General features: G+C 51.8%; 1 protein-coding gene across 1 annotated transcript in view; it reads left to right on the forward strand.

The window, feature by feature from the left end:
- The window catches only part of GRB2 (growth factor receptor bound protein 2), a 74,080-nt gene extending 60,932 nt beyond the window's left edge, over positions 1-13,148 (forward strand). The window contains exons 3-6 of the mRNA XM_044247450.1: positions 669-766; positions 7,385-7,507; positions 10,053-10,221; positions 10,987-13,148. Coding sequence (XP_044103385.1) covers positions 669-766; positions 7,385-7,507; positions 10,053-10,221; positions 10,987-11,172 — 576 coding nt within the window. The 3' untranslated portion in view covers positions 11,173-13,148. The remainder of the gene's footprint in view (positions 1-668; positions 767-7,384; positions 7,508-10,052; positions 10,222-10,986) is intronic.
- Positions 13,149-21,526: the final 8,378 nt, after the last annotated feature.

The raw sequence follows: 21,526 nt of genomic DNA on the forward strand, positions 1-21,526 counted from the left end.
TTAGTCTCTGGATCTTCTCCCCTGAACTGGGCTAGTGGTTGTGCTTCCAGCATTCCCTAACTCAAGCCCATTGTGGCCCTGAGGGTAAGTGGAGTAGGACTTGCGGTACTTTTTCGCTGGAATATGCTTTGTGTGTGAGGACACATGGGGGGTGGGGCCTGCTAGCAGCAGCTGGACACCTGTTTGGTGGCTGACCTGGGACTGGATCCTGAAGTTGGCCCAGAGGAGCTCTAGAGAAGTCCTGAAGCTCTCCCTGCAGCGGCTGCTCCTGCCTTCCCCGTTCCCTGGCAGAGAGCAGCCTTATTTAGTCCCTGGGGGGCCCCTTCATTCTCAGCATTCTCCAGCACCAGCGCTTGCGGGTTTCCGGAGACTTCATTTCACCTGCCCTGCTCCCATCTGCTTTCCTACCGAGGGTTTAGTGCTAGAGGTTCGGGGGTCAGACTCTCTTTCAGAGAACATTTCTTTTACTTTTACTTTTAATTTAATTTTAACTGTAAGAGTTGATGTGCTGGTTGTTTGAAGTCCTGTGATGTCTTGGATCATGTAACTGATCATACTTCAGAGAACCAAACAAACCTAAATGGCAACATAATTGTCCTAATGGCTGCCTTTTTTGAGAGTGTGAACAGGAAATGATTTGATTTCCCCCCCTCCTTATTTCTTTTTAGGTTTTGAATGAAGAATGTGATCAGAACTGGTACAAGGCAGAACTCAATGGGAAAGATGGCTTCATCCCCAAGAATTATATAGAAATGAAACCACATCCGTAAGTTGGACGCTCCTGGTCTTCCAAGAGTCAGACCCATCTGCTTATTTCAAATAATGTTGTTATTTTAATTTATAACGTTTTTAAAATTGAGGTCCTTAGGATGGTTGTCATACCTTTTACTCTGTCTCCCAGAGAATTCACAAGGCATGTTGATTTTGCATGTTAATAGTACAATATAATAATATTCCACGCCCAGCACAGAGCCCGCTACGGGGCTCAGTCTCACGACCCTGTGATCATGACCTGAGCCAAAGAGTCAGACACTTAATTGACTGAGCCACACCAGTGCCCCAGTGGTGCATGTTTTAGACTGATCTTTAATGAAGTAGTTGTTTCGTTTAAAGCAATAGTTTCTATGCTGTTACAAAATAAAGTACATGTCTTAGATTGATAATAGCTGTCAGTGATCTTCAAATAATAAAACTATAGAAATGCCTTTCCATGATTCTTTTTCATAAAACCCCTGAGGCCAGATCTCTTTCATAATTCTCCATTTTTTGAGCCTTAGAAAGTGTACTTATCACATGGTTTTGTTGATATGTTTGATTGCCCTATAGGACTGTATCTTAATAATCTTTGTATCCGGGCGCCTGGGTGGCTCAGTGGGTTAAGCCGCTGCCTTCAGCTCAGGTCATGATCTCAGGATCCTGGGATCGAGTCCCGCATCGGGCTCTCTGCTCAGCAGGGAGCCTGCTTCCTCCTCTCTCTCTCTCTGCCTGCCTCTCTGCCTACTTGTGATCTCTTTCTGTCAAATAAATAAATAAAATCTTTAAAAAATAATACTAATAATAATCTTTGTATCCCCAGAGCAGTGTTTGGCAATATAATAGGTACTCAATAAATGCTTGTTATAATTACTCTTCTTGCCTACCACTTAGGGTTCCCACTTCAGAGAATTCAAAATAATCTCCTACCCCAGGCCGTTGAGAGCAGGGAACTTTTTTCTTTTCTTCCTCCCTCAGAACATCCCCTCCCCCACTCAGTTTATATTGGTATGTGACGTGGTGGGGCTGTGGGAACCCTTGCTGTGGTGGGGCCATGGGAACCCTTGCTGTGGTGGGGCTGTGGGAACCCTCACTGACCACCGTCTTCTCACCCGCGCCCTCCACCTCCTCCTCTGGCCCTGCTCCTCCTCCAGCGGCCGTCCCTTCTGTCCCTCGTGCGTCAGGGAGTTGAGGCTCAGCGCCCAGACTAGAATGCCATTGGGACAAGGAGGAGCAGTAGTTTCTGTCTCCCTAATTTAACACAAATGATAAGTGAGACCTTTGGATGACATGACCCCCCTTGAGTGGCAGCCCATTTGTCCCTCTCCTTGTGTCACTGCTCTAACGCAGCCTCTAACGGAGCCTCCAGAACAGAGATCTTAACTGCATCTGCTTGTACACAGCTCAGTGTCACAGAGTTCAAAGGGGTCTTCGATCATCTAGTTCATTCGTCTTTATCTTAAGAATTAAGAAAGCTTCTGGTATTTTTATTTCAATGCCAGTAGTTTATGAATTTGGTTCACTTTGTAGAAGACAGTGTAGAAAACCATAGAGCAGTATAGGAGTTTCTCCCCACGTACCTCGCCCTTTTGGAGTTACCCCCATGGCAATTAAATGTAAGCCAATTGCTGTCTTTTTCTTTCTTTCTTTTTTTTTTTTTTTTAAAGTAGGTATAAAAAAATCTTCAAAGGTGTATATGGCAGGGATTCCTGGCCCCTTGTCAGTGGATTAATAATGCCCTTTGTTTGAAGTCCCTGTAACACTAGATTAGAGGGTTTATTTTTTGTAAGATTTTATTTATTTATTTGTCAGAGAGAGAGAGAAAGCACGCAAGCAGGCAGAGAGGCAGGCAGAGGCGGTCTCTGGCAGGCTCCCTGCTGAGCAAGGAGCCCGATGCGGGACTCGATCCCAGGACCCTGGGATCATGACCTGAGCCAAAGGCAATGGCTTAACCCACTGAGCCACCCAGGCATCCCAAGATTTTATTTATTTAATAGAGAGAGGGGAGAGGTCAGAGGGAGAAGCAGACTTGCTGCTGAACAGGGTACCCACCCTGATGCAGGGCTGGATCCTGGGACCGAGGATCATGACCTGAGCCAGAGGCAGATGCTTAACCAGCTGAGCCACCCAGATGCCCAGATTAGGGGCTTAACACACATCATGCCCAGTTACTAAAATGTAGGCACACGTGGTAGTGACCAAGAAACTCCAAAAGATGAACACAAGACTAGTATAGATGTCCTGAGAAGTGGACTAAGCACAGCTTTGCACTCTTGTAGCCACTTAGTGTCTGTGTGGGCTTTTCACGGACAGCATCACGGAGTGCGTTCCCCAGGGAGAGGCAGTTGGTAACGGTTCCTGGGAGCGGGAGCGGCTTTGGATCATACAGTGGCTCCTCCCTCTGTCCAAATACACCAGATATTCTGTATACGTCTGTTCCTTCAGTCAGTCCTCAAAATAGACGAAGCGTTGGCTAAACTATATGTAAAGGACAAGAAGATAAATATTTTAGACTTTGAGGACCATATGCAGTCTCTGTCATTTCACGTATTCTTTTGAATTTTTTAAAAAAATAACCCTCTAAGGGATGCCTGTGTGGCTCAGTGGGTTAAGCAGCTGCCTTCGGTTTAGGTCATGATCCTGGAGCCCTGGGATTGAGCCCCACATCGGGCTCCCTGCTCCACAGGGAATCTGCTTCTCTCTCTCTCTCCCTCTCTTTTTCTCTCTCACTCGCTCACTCTCTTAAATAAATAAATAATCTGTCTACCGTTTAAAAAAAAATAAATTAACCCTTTAAAAATTTGTAAAAGTGGGGCACCAGGGTGGCTCAGTGGGTTAAACCTCTGCCTTCAGCTCGGGTCATGATCTCAGGGTCCTGGGATCGAGCCCCACATTGGGCTCCCTGCTCAGGAGGGAGTCCGCTTTTCCCTCTGACCCTCTCCCCTCTGATGTTCTCTCCCTCTCTCAAATAAAATCTTTTAAGAAAAATTTTGTAAAAGTCAGAAACTGGACATATTTGGGCCAAGGGCCCATAGTGTTGCTGGCTTCTGCACGCGATCCAGTAATCATGGAAATCAACCTCAGTTCCTTTTCATTTTCGTATTTCCAGGCTGAAAGGGAATTCAGCAGAATATCATACTCTGTAATGTTTATATTAAATAAAATGCCTATGACTCTGGGTCCTTGTTTTCCTTCGGATTGTTTGAAATGACATAGGCCATTTGAATCCGACTGTTGAGAAAACACAGGAAAGGCCTCCTTCCTCAGAAAGCACTGGTTACTGCCCTAGTTGCGTGATTGCTGGGTTAGCCCTCGAGGAAGACTCTTGCCCTGCCTCACCCTCTGTAAAGGTCCACTCTAAAGAATTCTGGAAGGAGAGTTGATGGGAAAGCCTCCAGGGGAGCTTCCGTGCTGGTGTTTTTTGCAGAGTCTAGCTGAAGGGCAGGGAGTGCTCACCCCCCCACCCCGGGCAACGCTCTGAAATAGTAAACCGTGGCCATGGGGCCGCCGAGTGGTTGGCCTTGCGGGCACACATCATGTTCCGGGACTGCTCTGTGACTGGACATCCGGAAGTACAGGGTCCGTGTCCCTCCCGTAGCAGCGGGAGGGCACCGAGCACCAAGCCCTCCCCCCCCCCCCCCCCCCCCCCCCGCGCGCGCGTTCAGTTTTTGCTAGGAAGAGGGAAGTCTGCAGTGGAGTAGGACCTAATACAGCTTTCGAGGTAACAAGTTAAACACAGATGAGGAAGCGGTTACCGGCTGGTGTTGGAACACACTGTCGTGCGCATTGGGGGTGGGTCCAGATCCAAGCTTTTCACACTGGGTGCATATGGATGGAAGCCTGTGGAATGTCATGAAGAATTAAATTGGAAAATGAGCCACCTCCTCCGGTTAGCTTTCTCTTTGGCTATTTGTGTTGTAGTACAAACCCATCTTTTAAAGATTTTTAAAATTTTGACCGTAGCCACATAGTTATACTCATCACTGTTGAAATGTCTTTTTTTTTTAATATTTTATTTATTTATTTGACAGAGAGAGAGAGAGAGATCACAAGTAGGCAGAGGGAGAGGAAGGGAATCAGGTGCCCTGCTGAGCAGAGGGCCCGATGCAGGGCTCGATCCCAGGACCCCGAGATCATGACCTGAGCCAATGGCAGAGGCTTAACCCACTGAGCCACCCAGGCGCCCCTGTTGAAATGTCTTAACGGAGAGTGACCGCTCTTCTTCATGCGGTGCGGTACCCTTTATGTTGTGGGACATCCGCAAGAGAAAGAGGGACAGAATTTAGTAAAAAATGGAGACAGATGCAAAAGAAGGCTTTAATAAAATGGTCTGCAGCTGATTTTCTATTTTTCAGTCTGGGGGCTTGTCTTGGAAAGTTCCAGTTTAGTCTCTATTTCACTGAAGTTTATCTTTTTTCACTGAGAATAGAACTCCTCTTCAGCCAGGGGCTGGAAAGCCCTGCAGCCGAGTCCGCGTGCGCATCAGACGCAGGGGCCAAGGTCCGCGCAGAGCTGCCCGCACTGGCTGCCTCTGGGAAGCTGCGGCGGAAGTCTTTTTTCACTTCCCGAACATCTAGGCAGTTTTAAAAATTCATATTTATTATTTTAAAACGGTGAAAGAAAGGAAAATACCTGTTTGGTGGGCTGATCTTGGCGGCTTGGGAGGATGAGAGAAGAGAAGGGCTGCTGAGTGACTTGACCCCTCCCCACACCATGCTTCTTGCCCGCAGGCGTATCACAAACTTGAAGGCTCTAGAGATTACTGGAGACAATCTCCCAGTGGTCTCAGTATCGCCAGCCGGCCTTTCCTAGTCGGAGATGATTCTGTTGTATCAATGCGTAATTTCTCTTGTGTGGCCTGACTTCCCAGGCACTGGAGGGCATGTCTTTGGTTTAGTTCTAGAAGCTAGATCCTAGCAACTGCTCAGCAGCCTGATGGCATTGTAGTCCTCAAAGTGAGAAAGACACAAGAAGGTCGATTTAAGAATGTTCAAAGATTAATCCAATTAATGGCAGCTTCTGATCAGACCCAACCAGCAGCTCACCTCTTTCTGTTTGAGGTTTGTGTTTTTTTTGTTTTTTTTTTTTTTTTTTTCTTAAGATTTATTGATTGAGGGGTGCCTGGGTAGCTCAGCTGGTAAGCATCTGCCTTTGGCTAAGGTCATGATCCCAGGGTCTTGGGATCAAGGCCCGCATCGGGCTCCCTGCTCAGTGGAGAGCCTGCTTCTCCCTTCCCCCTCCCTCTGCTTGTGTTCCCCCTCTCTCTGTCAAATAAATAAATAAAATCTTTAAAAAGATTGATTGATTGGTTGATTCAGAAAGACACTGTGCAGGGGTAGGGAGCAGACTCCCTGCTGAGCACAGAGCCAGATGCAGGGCCTTGAGGCTCAATCCCACAAGCTCATGATCATGACCTGAGCCAAAACCGAGTCGGACACTTAACTGACTGAGCCACCCAGGCGCCCCAGATAGGTCTTTATTAGCTATAAGTAATATCACTACTTTTGAAAATAACAGCGCTTAGAGACCGATTTTTTTTTTTAAGATTTTATTTATTTATTTGACAGAGATCACAAGTAGGCAGAGAGAGAGAGGAGGAAGCAGGCTCCCCTCTGAGCAGAGAACCCGATGCGGGGCTCGATCCCAGGACCCTGGGATCATCACCTGAGCCGAAGGCAGAGGCTTTAACCCACCAAGCCACCCAGGCGCCCCTAGAGACAGATTTGAAGAGAGAACACTGTTTCCGCAGTTCACCCATCCTAATTAGTAATCGTTTTCGTGTGAAATAGCTGCTGTGACTTTAAGCTTTTCTCACCCTTCCTGCTCCTTCCCCACCACCACCTCCTCCCCTTCCTCCCCCACGGGCCAGTTGCACCCATAGTTTTGCATAAATTCACCCACTTTTTCTGTGGCCAAGGTGAATTCGCACTGGGAGCAGAAGAACCTGTAACCTGTTTCAGTGAAAAAACCGAGCAGCCAGCTGCCTCTGTGTAGGATCAGCTGTGATGTCGCTGCTGGTGCCCAGAAGTTCCGGGCAGTGATGGCCGAGAGAGGCCTCGAAAGGGATGTCACAAAATCTGCCTTTGTGACAGCAGAGGCTTCTCTCTCAAGGCCTGAACCTCTTCACCTTGGGCTGTTACAAGAAGTAGCCCCGTCTCCAGTTTCGGGGCCTTCCAGTTTCCTGCCTCTGTTTACTTGAATCCCACTGTAGCAAAGCTTCGACCTTGTCAAAAGGCTGCGAGAAGAGGCCTGTCTCTTACACGGTTCTTCCAGTGCTTCATACTGATAGACCTGGGCTTTCCCTGGTGTCCTGAGTCAGTAGGGAGCGTGGTGGGCTCCAGCCCAGAAGGCCCAGCTTTAAGTGTTTTTCTCTTTAAGAAGAGTGGCCCACAGTCCTGCCTCATGAGTCACTTTCTGGAGAGTAGGGTAGGGTAACGGCGTTTGAAGGGAGATGGCCCGTGTCTCGAGAGAGAAGCCGACTGAGTGGTTTGTGGGACATGTTGACACTGGAGGGTGAAAAGGGGGGCCCCTTCCTTTGGCAAGAAGTGTTCTGTTACTCACATTTTGGAGGCTGGATATCCCGTCTCTTTGTGGGGAAGCAGATGTTGACTGGCTTGTCTTCCTTCCTTAGGTGGTTTTTTGGCAAAATCCCCAGAGCCAAGGCAGAAGAAATGCTTAGCAAACAGCGGCATGACGGGGCCTTTCTCATCCGAGAGAGTGAGAGTGCCCCCGGGGACTTCTCCCTCTCTGTCAAGTAAGTACTTCCCGCTCTGGTCCCCAGAGGCCTCTCCCTGCTGATGGGGATTGTGTCTGGCTACACACACCAAAGGTTGCCAACCGATAGAGGTTTAGCCTAAATAGTGGTTTACCAAAGCAGAATATTTTACATTAAAATAGTAATTTCTGGGGGGAAAATGCATTGTAAAATAGTAATATCTGGCTCCTCTTAAAAATTCGTTCTTCCAGTACGGAGTGTCGGTTCCCGTGTGGAAACAGTCTTCAGTTGGTCGCATTTTCCCTATTCCCCCACGCCTCCACTGTGCCCTCCGCTTGCACATGCCTCTCTCCTCAATTGGCCTCTAGGGGATCCCCACCACCCTTTCTGTCAGTATGACTGGTCACCTTTTAGCTGGTTCGGGGGACCTTTACCAGATGTCTAGCTTAAATCCTCCACCACCGTCCTGGGCCTCTCAATTGAACTTTAAAAGGTTACCACAAGGGTGGAGGAGTGTTTTGCTTTCCCCAGTGGTAAAATGTGCAGAGGAGCTGGTAAGCAAGGAATGGGGAAGGCAGGGAGTTTACCACCCCAGGAATTGTGGAGAACCTAAATTGTAATTTGAGGATTTCAAGCACATCACTTCTCGTCTGCAAAATAAGGATTTTTAATCAAATTGTCATTTCCCTATGTGTTTTGACTCGGTCCTTTCTAGGTAATATATTGCCACAGGAACCCCACATCACTGGGTGTTCTATGTAAGTGATGAATCACTAAATTCTACTCCTGAAACTAATATTCTACTATGTTAATGGACTAGAATTTAAAAACTTGAAGGCGGGGGAGGGGAGACTCAGATCACTGTTACAGATCACATTGATTATTTTTCATGAAGACCATAAGATAGTTTATTTGCCATTTGCACACAATGTAAAGATTTTTCCATTTTCAAAATTAATCTTGTTTCCTCTTAGGACCAGTATAAGTTTTTTGAAATGTAGATTTAAACTTAATTTTTATATTCTTTTTCTCAGTGAAAGTATGGGAGGTGGTTTTAGGATATGTGTCCAATAGAAGTTAGTTTTTAGTCCCAGCATGAAAATATCAAACCGGATCTGTCATCTGTTTTCCTTACATTTCACACTGACCCAAGTGGAAAACAATCCAGAACGAGGAGTCAAGCAGTTACTCGCGAGTGAATTGAGTGATGGCCGCACCGGGGTAGCGGGCCGCGTGCAGGGGAGGCCTTGATTATACCAGTTGCTGCGCGTGCTCACGTGGTAGCTGCTGGCGAGCTCCCAGACCATTATTCCGTTTTATCAAATAAAAACTTAAAAATCTATGCGTTTATTGTTTTAGAAATAAAATTTGAAACAGATGTCATTACCACCTTTAACGACACAAAGACCTTCTCAAAGGAGGTTCCAGAATCCAATCTCTAAAAGGTTTCTCTAGTCTCAGGATGAGAGTCAGTGATGAAAAACACCATGGCAGGTAACAGGTCCTTGTCTGGGACCCTGTGCACCTTGTGGAAACCATCTGCATGGCAGCCGTGGGAGTGGGCTTCTGTGGGGCCAGAAGCGTGGCGTGGATGTGTCTGCCTTCCTCACCGCAGACTTGGATCCGAGTGAAAAAGCAGCTCCCGTTCTAACGCTTGGGATGGCCTACTTGAAGCCCAGTGCTGCCACCTACTGGGTGGTTTTTAAGAAGTTTTTCATTTCTTTCCCCCTTGAAGACTGAAGGAGAGGAGACAGCGTGTCCTTCATTTACATGTCTTCATAGAGCGCTGTTGGAGGCCTGGGTGCTGGGGTCCGTGCCAAGGACCCAGCAGCGAGCAGGACGGGCAGAGCCTTGCCTGGTTGTCGGGGGTGGTCCACTCCCAGTTGCAGTCCCACTTCTGCGGGCCTGCGTAAGGAGAGGCGAGTTACTCGGTGATTGAGAAACCTCTCGGGGCACCGGGTGCCTCGGCCTCTTGTATTTATTGGCCCGCGACGTTCCATTCTGAGACCTTTCGCCCATGAGTAGAACTAAAATCCCTAAACGGAAAACATGATCTGTACTCCAGTTGTAGGAGAGCTGTTGAAAGTGTGTCCAGTCCCTCCTAGCTCTTCTCCTGTCCCACCGCTTGTAGCTTTTAAATATCACCTAAGGTTTTAATGGGTGTTTGTTTGGTTTGGTTTTTGCTTGAGAAGTTCATGAAGTCACACTCTTCCTTGAATAAGACTCTGTTTGGCTTGGTACAGTGCAGGGCTCCTGGAGACATGGCATAGGTGAGGACATCCTTTATTTTACAGACATCTTCAGAATTGACCTGATGGACAGGGTTTCCCTCTCTGGCAAGGAGTCTTACTATTGTCCCTGGTGATCATCAGTCCCCCGGAGGGCCCTCGCGGGCACTCAGCGTCCTAACTGCAGCCAGGGAGCCGTGTTTGTACTGCAGTCTGGGGCCCCTTGGGCCGGGAGAAGTGTTGCCGGAATCCGAGTTCTCACAAGACGCTTCCTTGATCTGATGGGCATGCAGCCCCCTGGTAGCCGGGGCCGAGCCCTCTGACCTGCCCTTGTTTGTGTTCTGTGCCCTCCCCAGGTTTGGAAATGACGTGCAGCACTTCAAGGTGCTCCGAGATGGAGCAGGAAAGTATTTCCTCTGGGTGGTGAAATTCAATTCCCTGAACGAGCTGGTAGATTATCACAGATCGACATCCGTCTCCAGGAACCAGCAGATATTCCTCCGGGACATAGAACAGGTGCCACAGGTGAGCCTCCTCGAGAGATCGGGATCATCTCCGGCAATTACGAGTAGCTCCTCGGGCGGGCAGGCGCCTTCTCGAAGGAGTCCTGGGCCTTCTGTGCTCACTATTCAAAGTATTGCCTGTAGTTTGTGTTACGGGTGTGTAGATCGAAACAAAATGCTTTGCCTTTCCCAGAGGCTGCCCTTCTAAGGCGGTGCGTTGCCAGGTACCACCTATGTCTCTGTGGGAAAACCGTCTTTAACGCCCTCCGCTGTTGTATCCCCGGAAGCAAGCACTGAGGCAAACCTCGCTTGGGAGGTTCCCATCTTCCTGTGCCTGCAGCCCCAGCGCTGTGTTAGGGGAGCCCCGCCTGACTGGAGTCCAGCTCTTGACCTTTCGACTCCATAAAACCTTAAGGACTTCATAAGCAATAAACCGATGGGAACTGAAGCCTTTTCCAAGCCTGGGGTTGTAAACCAGAGCCTGGCTGCTGCTGCCCAAGTTCGTCCCTGACGGACTGCGCTCGCTTCCACGCCGTGGCGGACGAGCCCTAGCACGTTCCGGCCTGTCGGGAGCCGTCGTGAGCGTAGCCTGCTCCCACGTAGGGTAGACTGACAACCTGGAAAGATAAACAGCGGGGGGGGGGGGGTAGAAATGGGAGGTTGTCGCGGGAATCATGGAGGAGTCGGCACATGGCGGTCCCGCTCTCGTGACCAGTCCCCCCCCAGCAGGGGGGCTGGCGGTGAGCAGAGACCGAGCAGGTGTTCTCTCCCCGCCCCTCTTCTGCAGCAACCGACGTACGTCCAGGCCCTCTTTGACTTTGATCCCCAGGAGGATGGAGAGCTGGGATTCCGTCGGGGAGACTTTATCCACGTCATGGATAACTCAGATCCCAACTGGTGGAAAGGGGCCTGCCACGGGCAGACCGGCATGTTCCCCCGCAATTACGTCACCCCTGTGAACCGGAACGTCTAAGAATCAAGAAGAGATTATTTAAAGGAAGTGAAAAATTTCAAACACAAAAGAATGAAACCCACGAGCTGCCTTAACAGCAGCCTGTGAGGGAGCTCAGAACACCTGTCGGGGTCACCTGGTGACCCTCACTTCGGTTGGAACTTTGGGAGGGGTGGGAGGGGGCGTTGGATATAAAAATGCCAAAACTTACCTATAAATTAAGAAAAGAGTTTTTATTACAAATTTTCACCGCTGCTCCTGTTTCTCCTTTGTCCTCTTTTTCATCCTTTTCCTCTTCTGTCCATCAGTGCATGACGTCTAATGCCACATATAGTCCTAGCTGATGCCAATAATAAAAGAAAAGAAACCAAGCAGGCTGGTATTTTCTCTCTGCAAAATGTCTGTTGTAGTCGAGTGACTGAAGGAAGGACAGCGTGGCTGGGTTCCTCGTGCGCACGCAGGAGAGGGCGGGCGGCCGGCGGCCCTTGCTGGGCGGCTCCTGCCAGACGGGGGTGGGGGGCAGCCCGCGGCCGCCAGGGTCTTGCGACAAAGTTGGAAATGGAGCGGGGGCAGAAGGTAGGACTGTTCCCCTCATGGCTTCCTGAACAAAGTCAAACTAAAAACCTTGGTCTCTTTTCTACACTGTTTTCCCTTCCACATGGCATTACTGAGCATGTTGGTTTTTTCCTAGTGCCTTTTTCCTTATTTCAAGAGTTGCTTATGAGTGGTTTTTTTTTATTTGTTTTAAAATAAGTTAAAGACAGTCCGGAGCTTTTTCAGCCTCTGTGTCTCCTCCTCTGTGTAAATAGTCCTCCCCCCCGGGGAAGGGAGAGCAGGTGGAGGAGCCAGGCACGGGCAGGGGGCGCGGGCAGGGGGCGCGGGCAGGGGGTGCGGGCGGTCTGCCTGTTCTCAGCCACGAGTCTTTAAGGTTCAGCTTTAATGTTTGTCAGCCCTCTGGAGTCCGCCGTGGCTGTCCCAGGGGTGCCGTGCCGGCCGGCCGCTGCTGGGGAAGGAGATGGTCCGGCTCTGTCCAGCGCTTCCCACCTCAGACTGGATCTGGCTGCGGGGGGCTGTGAGAGCCCTTGACCTTGCGAACCCGGCCGTTGCCTGCCCCTCCTCCGCTCCAGCGCCCCCCAGAGAAAACACCCTGGAGCCTGCAAGTTTCAAACCCAGGAAAGCCGAAGGGACTTCAGCTGTCGCTCTGTGACCGGATCGGGTTATATACTGTGTTCCCACACTGGGGTGGAGCCTGGGAGCTTTCATTTTTCTTGCTCTGAAAATCCGAGGTATCCGTTCATGGCTTTCATCTTCTGTGTCCCCTGCCTGGCCTGCCCGGGTGAGCACGAGGGCAGCGTGCGGGCAGCAGCCGGGTTTTCGAGGCTCCGTCCGCTGTGGGCTATGTCTGTAGCTGCTGCCCCTTCTCCCCCAAGCAAGTGTCTCCGTGAAGCAGGGACGGTTGGGGAAGGACGAGTGGGAAATGTAGGAAGGCCAAGGCCATCGCAGAGCTCCCTCTTCCGCCTTGTCAGCTGCTTGTCCCTCGTAGTGATGTGCCTGTGAACTTTTTCCTCCCGATCCCCTGCCCGCATCAAAAACGGGGCTCCCTGGGAGCTGGTGACGGCCTTTGGGTTCTGAAGTGGTCGGTTGGAGTCTCCCCTGGACTCTGCTTATGGAGCCGGACTCAGCCTGGAGTGCTCAGGCCCCGGAGGCAGCTGCTCTTCAGGACAGAGCGCCCGCCCTCTTGCTCTCTTTCTGGTAGCTTCTTTCCTCGGTGATGATAAAAGGAATCTCTGGCATTCTACACCTGGACCATTTGATTGTTTTATTTTGGAATTGGTGTATATCATGAAGCCTTGCTGAACGAAGATGTGTGTGTATATATTTAAAAAAAAAATCAGTGTTTAAATAAAAAGACCTATGTACTTAATCCTTTAACTCCGCGGATAGCATTTGGTAGGTAGTGATTAACTGTGAATAATAAACATCCAATGAATTCTTCACTCTGTATCTTTTCTCTTTTTTCCGCCCCCCCCCCCTTCCGCCTTACTTAAAATAAAAACCTAAAAGCCGTGTCAAGCGTCAGGCAGGACTCCCGTGTCCTCTTTACCCGCTCGCCCAGCTCCCCGGGGGTGCGCATGGATCTTGCTGGGCTCCGAGAGTCGTGCGGCCCACACTCAGCGGCTCATCGGAATCCCTGAGGCTTGTTCACAGTGTGGACGCCCAGCCAGCGCCCTCGGGAGCTGGGAGATGGTGGCTGAGGCCAGGCCTAACCACACCGCGCCAGCTGGTGTAGACCAGATGGTGGTATTTAGGGAGAGCATGGACGGAAACTAAACCCAAGGAATTTCCACTTACGTTCTTGGTCCCGTTCGTAAATAGAGTGTGTTGTGCTACCTCATGGGCGGTCCCCTACTTGGGTGGTAGTTGTCACTGCGCTTTTCTGCGATGACCTCGGGGCGAAGGAACTTGACCTGACACCGTCCTGCTGGGCACTGCCGGTCTCACAGACCACCTGTGAGCTACGCTGTGCAGATGATTCCAACGCGGGCCACTGAGGTGAGAACTTCAGGCCGTGACCGCCTCGGTGAGACTGTGCTCTCTCTGACTCCTGGCCTCAGAGTAGCATCGTAATTAATGAGAAGGTCGATGCTTTTGCACGGTTCGGTCACAGGCTTCTTGCTGATTCTAACCCCTTCCGCCATGGAGCTACAATTCCTGCGAAGGCATCTGGGTGGGAGCACCCCGGGGAGGACTCCACCGTGGGAAGCTCATCTGCGGCTGCTGACAGAGGTACAGGTGGGCAAGTGGCCTCGAGGCTCCCTCTTCCTGTGCTCACCTCAGTGACCTGTGGCAGCTGGAGCCCAAGTGCACCTCCTCACGGACCTGGGAGTTTGTAACAGACTCATCTTCAAGCACGACTGTAGAGGGGACCGTAGTGACCAATCCTACCCAGGCCTTCACGGCAGTCTGCAGCCCCAGACCCCGCCTTCCGGTCCTCCGGCATGGTGGTTGTGGCCCACCCAAATGGTTGATGTTGGAAAGAGGTTAAGGCAAGGGGCACAAGTGGCCTTGACCTGCTGACCATAGGGGATCTTCAGGCTGAACTCTGCTTTACCCAAGTGCCTGGATAACTGGGAAGAATGAGAGGGGGACTGTATCTGGGCACCCTGGGAACACTTTCATTCCTAAGACGCACAACTGCCATGAAATGCAAATTCTCCAGGCTGAGCTCTATTTTATGTTAAAGCACAAGGGGATACTGTGTATGTTCTTAGAGTGTGTGTTCATTGGGGGGTTCTTAAGCTTAGTCCCGGGGACCGTAGGCCCCTCCCTCCAGCCAGAGCCCTGTGGCAAGGGAGCCCTGTGCTTACTACCAAGATGGCTGACATGAGAATCCTGAACCACCATTATATCTGGGTCTATCCGTCGCTGTTAAGGAAGGAAGAAAAATTCCGTGTGCCGACAGCTCGGATATGCTGATGACTAACCCACTTGGTACTCAGAGTCTTCCAAACACTACTTTTTTTTTTTTTTTAAGATTTTATTTATTTATTTGACAGAGATCACAAGTAGGCAGAGAGGCAGGTAGAGAGAGAGGAGGAAGCAGGCTCCCTGCTGAGCAGAGAGCCCGATACGGGACTCGATCCCAGGACCCTGAGATCATGACCTGAGCCGAAGGCAGCGGCTTAACCCACTGAGCCACCCAGGTGCCCCAAAACACTACTTTTAAAACAGTTTTAAAACTCATGTCCTGGGGTGTGGGGTTTTTTCTTTTTTTTTTCTTTTTCTTTTTCTTTTTTAGTAATGAGACTTGGGGATTTTTTTTTTCTTCAGCAAGAGTAGGAGCATGTGTGTGGAGGGTGACTGGGGGCTGAGGGACAGAAAATCTGAAGCAGGCTCCATGCCCACCACAGAGCAGAGCCCACTATGGGGCTCAGTCCCACCATCTGAGATCATGACCTGAGCTGAAATCAAGAGTCGGGCACTGAACCAACTGAGCCACCTAGGTTCTCCATCACTGAAGATTTTATTTTATTATTTTTTTAATAGAAATGGCTTTACTTTAAAAAAAAAAAAGTATTTATTTATTTGAAAGAGAGACAGAGAGAGCATGAGAGCAGAGAAGGTCAGAGAGAGAAGTAGACTCCCTGTGGAGCCCCACGCAGGACTTGATCCCAGGACCCGAGCCACCCAGGAAAAGAATCCTAAAGATTGTTTTTTAGGAAAAAAATCCTAAAGATTTTTTTTTAAGATTTTTAAATTTATTTATTTGATAGAGATCACAACTAGGCAGAGAGGCAGGCAGAGATGGGAGGAAGGCAAGCAGGCTCCCTGCTGAGCAGAGAGCCCGATGCAGGGCTCGATCCCAGGACCCTGGGATCATGACCTGAGCGGAAGGAAGAGGCTTTAACCCACCGAGCCACCCAGGTGCCCCAAGATTTTATTTTTAAGTAATCTCTACACCCAATGGGGGTTTCAACTCACAAGCCCGAGATCAAGAGTCGTGTGCTTTCCCAACTAAGCCAACCAGGTGTCCCCAGACATGTTATTAGATGAGATTACTGAGTGGAACAAAATGCTCCCCTGTCTGTGGCCAGATTCTGCCATAGCTTACTTTTTGCTACATTGTAGTTCTTCAGGTGATTTTTTTCTGTCACTGCACAATATTATTTCCTATTACTATTGACACAGTTAGTTGGTTTTTTTTTTTAAGATTGTTTTTCTTTTTTATTTTTTATTTTTATTTTTTTTTTTTTAAGATTTTATTTATTTATTTGACAGACAGAGATCACAAGCAGACAGACAGGCAGGCAGAGAGAGGGAGAGGAGGAAGCAGGCTCCCTGCAGAGCAGAGAGCCCAATGCGGGACTCGATCCCAGGACCCTGAGATCATGACCTGAGCCGAAGGCAGCGGCTTAACCCACTGAGCCACCCAGGCGCCCAAGATTGTTTTTCTTTTTTAATTTAAAGAGAGAGCATGAGTGGCATGGGGAGAAGCAGAGGGAGAGAGAATGAAAAAGTCGCAAGCAGACTCCGCACTGAGCACTGAGCCGAGCACGGGGCTTTGGAGCCCAAGGCAAGGCTCAGTCCCACAACCCCAGGAGCAAAACCCGAGCCCAAATCAAGAGTAGGATGCCCAGAGGACTGAGGCACCCAGACACCCTTAGGTCGTTCGTTTAAAGGCATACTATCTCCCGTCTGAAAGATACTGCTTGAAACTAATGTAATCTGTATGTTAACTGGAATTAAAAACTTAAAAAAAAAGATATTACTAAGACAGCCTTTCAAGACTTGATTCTGGCCCATCCCATAAGTAACACTGGTCTCCGGTCTCCAAGGACAGTCTTTCTTTTAAAGACTGCATCCCCTCGTCAGACGTGCCCAGAACTCCGGTTTAGAAAGCTGTCGCTGCAGCCATCCTGAGTCCCATTGGCCTCCCACAGGACCACCGGCGTGTCCGCTCTGGGCGTGTGCAAGAGCCCTGGGGCATGAAGGGCGCAGGCCTGGGCCATGCTCTCGCTCCTCCCCTGGTCTGTCCTCTGCTGAGGAATCAAAGGGCACCCGGTGCCCCCCTTGCTGTGACCTCCCTTTCAGGCCTGTTGACCACGCCTGTGAGCCATTTCCACGGTTGGCTGGGTTCCTGGGGCGTGGGGTGTTCTCTTCTGCCTCGAGCCAGTGGCACGCGCCCGCCCCTCCAGCTAGAGGCTGAGCGGAGCGCATTTCCTTTACCATTTCCACCACAGCTCTCAGTCGGCCTGAAACTGGAAATAACCCTACTTGAGGCTTCTGCACCAGGACACCGATGCTGCCTCCGAAGCGACTCCCCTGTGGGCCTGCGAGCCGGTGCGGGAGAGAATTTCAAAGTTGCTGTGGGGTGTGGAGGTTGGGGCAGAGGGGACTTGAGCCAGGTCCTGGGGGAGGCTGTCTGGGCTGGGACCAGCAGGCTGCGTCTGCACACAGGAGGTTCAGGGTTGGGACAGGTGTGGGCTGGAAACCAGTCCGGCATGGCGTTGGGATGCTGGTGTAAAGGAACCTGAGCAGGGTCTCCTGGGTTGCTCAGTTAGTTAAGCGTCTGCGTTCGGCTCAGGTCATGATCTCAGGGTCCTGGGATCGGGCCCTGCATCGGGCTCTCTGCTCATCGGGGAGCCTGCTTCCCCCTCTCCCTCTGCCTGTTGCTCCCCCTGCTTGTGCTCCCTCCCTCCCTCTCTCTGCTAATAAATAATATCCTGAATGAATGAATGAAACTGAGCAGCCTCCTCAAGGAGCCTTCCTCACGGAGGAAGGATTCCAGCTGGTCGTGCTGGGCTTCCGCACCGACCGAGCAATGGCCACATCACTGCGCGCACGAAGGGTTCCGTGGGTCCTGCAGGTACAGCACGAGGCATGAGCTGGAGGGAGACCTGACGCGCATGGGTGCCCAGAGCAAGCAAATCAGGATCGCCTGGATGAGGCGGATGCGCTCGTGATAGTTCAAGGGCGTAAAGAAGGACAGCAGAGCCCAGCCTGCTTCTCCCACCTTCTAGTCAGTCAGCTGGACGGTGTGCCAACCTCCTTGCAGTTCCAAGTGGCCGTGTGACATCCTGGAATGTGACCCGCGCCACTTCGAGGCTTGGCTGGCCCGTGTGACCCCCCTCGTTCCCTCCTCCCGCTGTACTTGGCCGTGCTGCTCCGCCGACGTCACGGGCTCTTAGCTACTGCTGCCACCCGAGCCTGACTTTCCAGGAGCCGCGCTGGGGTAAGCGAGCAAGGGAGACACTTGAGGGATGACCGGCATCCGACCGAGACCGTCCTCCAGCGGACTCCACCGGTGCCCGGGCCGTGCTCCTCTCCCCGGCACGGCCTGCCCAGGGCCCTCCTGCTATTCGGCCCCTCCATCTGGTGTCCTTGATCCGTCACTGGGGCGGAGTTTGCTGCGTTCATCATGTGGCCTATTCAGGCCTCTGCTCAAAGAGGAGTCCCCGGCCCAGAGAGGCCGTCCCGAAATATAATCCATAATCGCCTGGCCCCCCGCGCTCTCTGTTCCCTACCGCGCTGTTCCTCCTTACAGCCCTCTGGCTGCCTCCCGGGTTCCTTACGGAGGGTAGACGGTCTCTCTGCCCATCTCCGCTCGGCAGGGCCAGAGCTCGGGCACCGTTGCCCCCCTCACACTTAGAAGAGTGCAGGAAACACCCCCGGAGTGGCCGTCGTATTCATGGTCTGATTTAACAATACCGTGTCCCAGAGACACTACTCGTGAGCAAGGCCAGCGATATCCAGCCGCTCCCAACCTCCCGCCTGCGGGGAGGACAGCCAGACAGTGACCCAGTGGGAGGAGTTCCAGGACCCAGGGCAGTGTAGGACTTTGGGGGACATTCAGCAGCGGCTCCCACCTGTCTAGAGCTCGGGGAAGACCAGGCAGGCAGACCCAGGTAAAAGCTGGACAGGATAACTGCTCTGTGGAGACGGGACAGGAATGTGCCCCAGGGAGGAAGCCTTGGACAAGTCAAGTTCCAGAAAGAGCTGAGTGTGGGATTGGAGGGAGACCGGGCCCCCGAGGAGGAAGCTGGCACAGGGCGGAGGCCAGGTCAGCAGGAGTGCGCTGGGGCTCCGAGGGCTTTCTAAGGATAGCTTTGCTGAGATACATCTCACTTCTCACTCACTGAAATTGGGTGATCTTAGCCGTATTTAGGAGGACAGGTTGGCAAGACATGGGGACGGGGGGAGGAAGGAAGGTGTTGCGTGCGAGTCTCAGCCCATCGGTAACCAGTGTTGTGGCTGGAGAGGCCCTCGTGGTTCTTACTGTGGTGACAAGGCGCCCTTCAGCAATAACCGTCAGGAAACTGAAAAAATAAAGATGTGCCACTTACAGGACCTGGAAATTTCACAGCACACCTGGGGCCACATGGTGAGGTCACGGGGAGAGAGAGAGAAGGCGGCCGGGGCCTGGGCTTTTGCTTTGATTGGGATCAAGGATGGAGGCCGAGGGTCTTAAGGAGTGGGCATTTAAAGCTCAGGAAGGGAGAAAAACAAGGGAGTGGAATCAGTCATGGAAATCAACAGGGATCACTTCAGCAAAGGAGCCTCAGTGCTGGGAAGCGGCAGGTTCTCGCCCTTTCCGGTCGTGGGGCTGGCGGGGTGCTATTCCCGAGGGCCGTCCAAAGTAGATCAGCCAGCCAAGCTGAACCGGTCGCTTGCCTTCTGACAGAGGAAACCCGGGGTGCCCCAGGGGGCTCCATGGGTTAATCGAGCTCTGGGCCAGGCTTCGCACTAGGCTCGGAGCCTGCTTACAATTCTCTCTCCCCCTGCCTTGTCCCCGCCTGCTCACACTCTCTCGGAAAACAAAAAATGAGAGTGTTGGAGCTTACACTTCAGAGGGGTGCCAATGACCTTCAGGGTCCTGGCTTGAGTAGTGGGGGCCAGAGGCTGCCGTGGGGGTTGGTAGGTTAGGGATTCCTGGAGTAGGGGGAGCGGGGGTGAGGTGGGGAAAAGGGTCAGACAAGTGGTATTGGAAGTGTCCCCAGACAGAGGCCTCGGGGCAGCAGGACATCGTCACCTGCCACTCAGGGACATGCATCTGAGCAGGGGACCCAGGATGAGGGGCTGTGGGCTTGGAGGGGGCCCCGAAGCCACAGCCCTGGCTGGGACCCCACACTCACCGCTCTTAGTGAGGGAACAGGGCAGAATGCAGTGGGGCCCTGAGGGCTGGACGAGGGGAGAGGAGAAAGCAGCTGGGGAGGGGCGGAAGAGGAGGGAGGTGGGGGGTGGCTCAAGGACATGAGGCCATCCTCTGCCGGCCCCTCAGCCTCCACCCCAACCCAACTGTGACGGCCCTGCCACTTCTTCCCTCCTCTGCGGAGAAACCTGCCCCAGCTTCCAGGACGCAGGACAGACGCCTGACCCTCAGGAATGGTGTGATGTAGGGGAAAGGGCACGACAGGAGTCGGAGGCCCAGGGCTGTAAGCCACGCTATGTGACTTTGGCCAGGGCCTTAAACTTCAATCCCTTTGCCCATCTCTTTAAAAAAAAAAAAAAAAAAGGTAGGACACCTGGGTGGCTCAGTCACCGAGTTAAGTGTCTGTCTTTGGCTCAGGTCATGATTCCAGGGTCCTGGGATCGAGGCCCTTGTTAGGCTCCCTGCTCAGTAGGGAGTCTGCTTCTCCCTCTCCCTCCGCTGCTCACCCTGCTCGGGCTCGCTCTCTCTTTCTCTCTCTCCCTTTCTCTCAAATAAATAAATAAAATCTTAAAAAAAAAAATGGGGCGCCTGGGTGGCTCAGTGGGTTAAAGCCTCTGCCTTCGGCTCAGGTCATGATCCCAGGCTCCTGGGATCAAGTCCCGCATCCGGCTCTCTGCTCAGCAGGAGCCTGCGTCCCCCACCACCCCTCTGCCTGCTTCTCTGCCTACTTGTGATCTCTGTCTGTCAAATAAATAAATAAAGTCTTTAAAAAAAAATTAGAGCCAATGTCATCAGATTGGCCTGAGGATCCAAGGTGATTTTGCGTAGGTGTTTTCAAACTATTAGGTGCTCTGGGACCCATACTAATTATGATCTTGGCATTCAAGGCCTTTTATAGTCTGCGCCTGGTTCTCTGGGCCAACTCTCCAATTCTTTGGCCCCTACATCCCTTTTGAGAGTCCCTGGCTTTACCCAGCGTCCACGTCTCTCTCAGCTCCGAGGTCGGGGGCTCTCTCCCTCTCTGCGATCTACTTACTCTCAGTCCGACCACTCGCTGCCTCCACGCACCCCACACCCCCTGAGAAGCCTTTCCTGACCAGCTCCCGGTGAGCTCTGCTTGCTCCGCCCCGGCCTCGAAACCCAAATGCCTGCCTTTGCTCCAGCCGGTGTGTCACCAGGCTCTTGTTCCTGAAGGCAGGCCCCCTCCTTGACCTGCCCTCCCGCCAGCCCCAAGCCCAGCGCCCCTCTTCAGTAACCCCCTGATGGCCGCTCTCACCTGCAGTCCGGAGCCACAGAGCCATGGTGAGGACCCAGACCCCAAGCCGCCTGGGACAGGTTGCCTCCTGCGTTCTGGGAGCAACCAGGAGCAGACCTTACACAAGCTACCCTCCTAAGCCTCAAGAAACCCGGTTCCCCAAACTCCATGAGGCTCACCCAGGATACTGTGGGCTCCTCGCTGCCAGCTCCCAAACCTGGCAATCCACGCACGCTCCCCGTCCGCCCCGGCCCACCCACAGCTCCCGTTCTTGTTAAGGGCAAAAGAAGTCATCCGTATTTTCACTCCTCTATGTTTCAACCTTGGACCCATTGAAGTCTACCCTGGTGATGGGTGTGAGGTCAGACCCCTTAGACCCCGCTGTCCTTTTCCAGAAAGCTACCCAGTTGTCCAGATAGTATCTACTAAAAGGGCCGTGGTCAGCAGCACCTGGGTGGCTCCATCGGTTA

Source organism: Neovison vison, chromosome 5, assembly GCF_020171115.1.
Source record: "Neovison vison isolate M4711 chromosome 5, ASM_NN_V1, whole genome shotgun sequence".
Classification (NCBI taxonomy): domain Eukaryota; kingdom Metazoa; phylum Chordata; class Mammalia; order Carnivora; family Mustelidae; genus Neogale; species Neogale vison.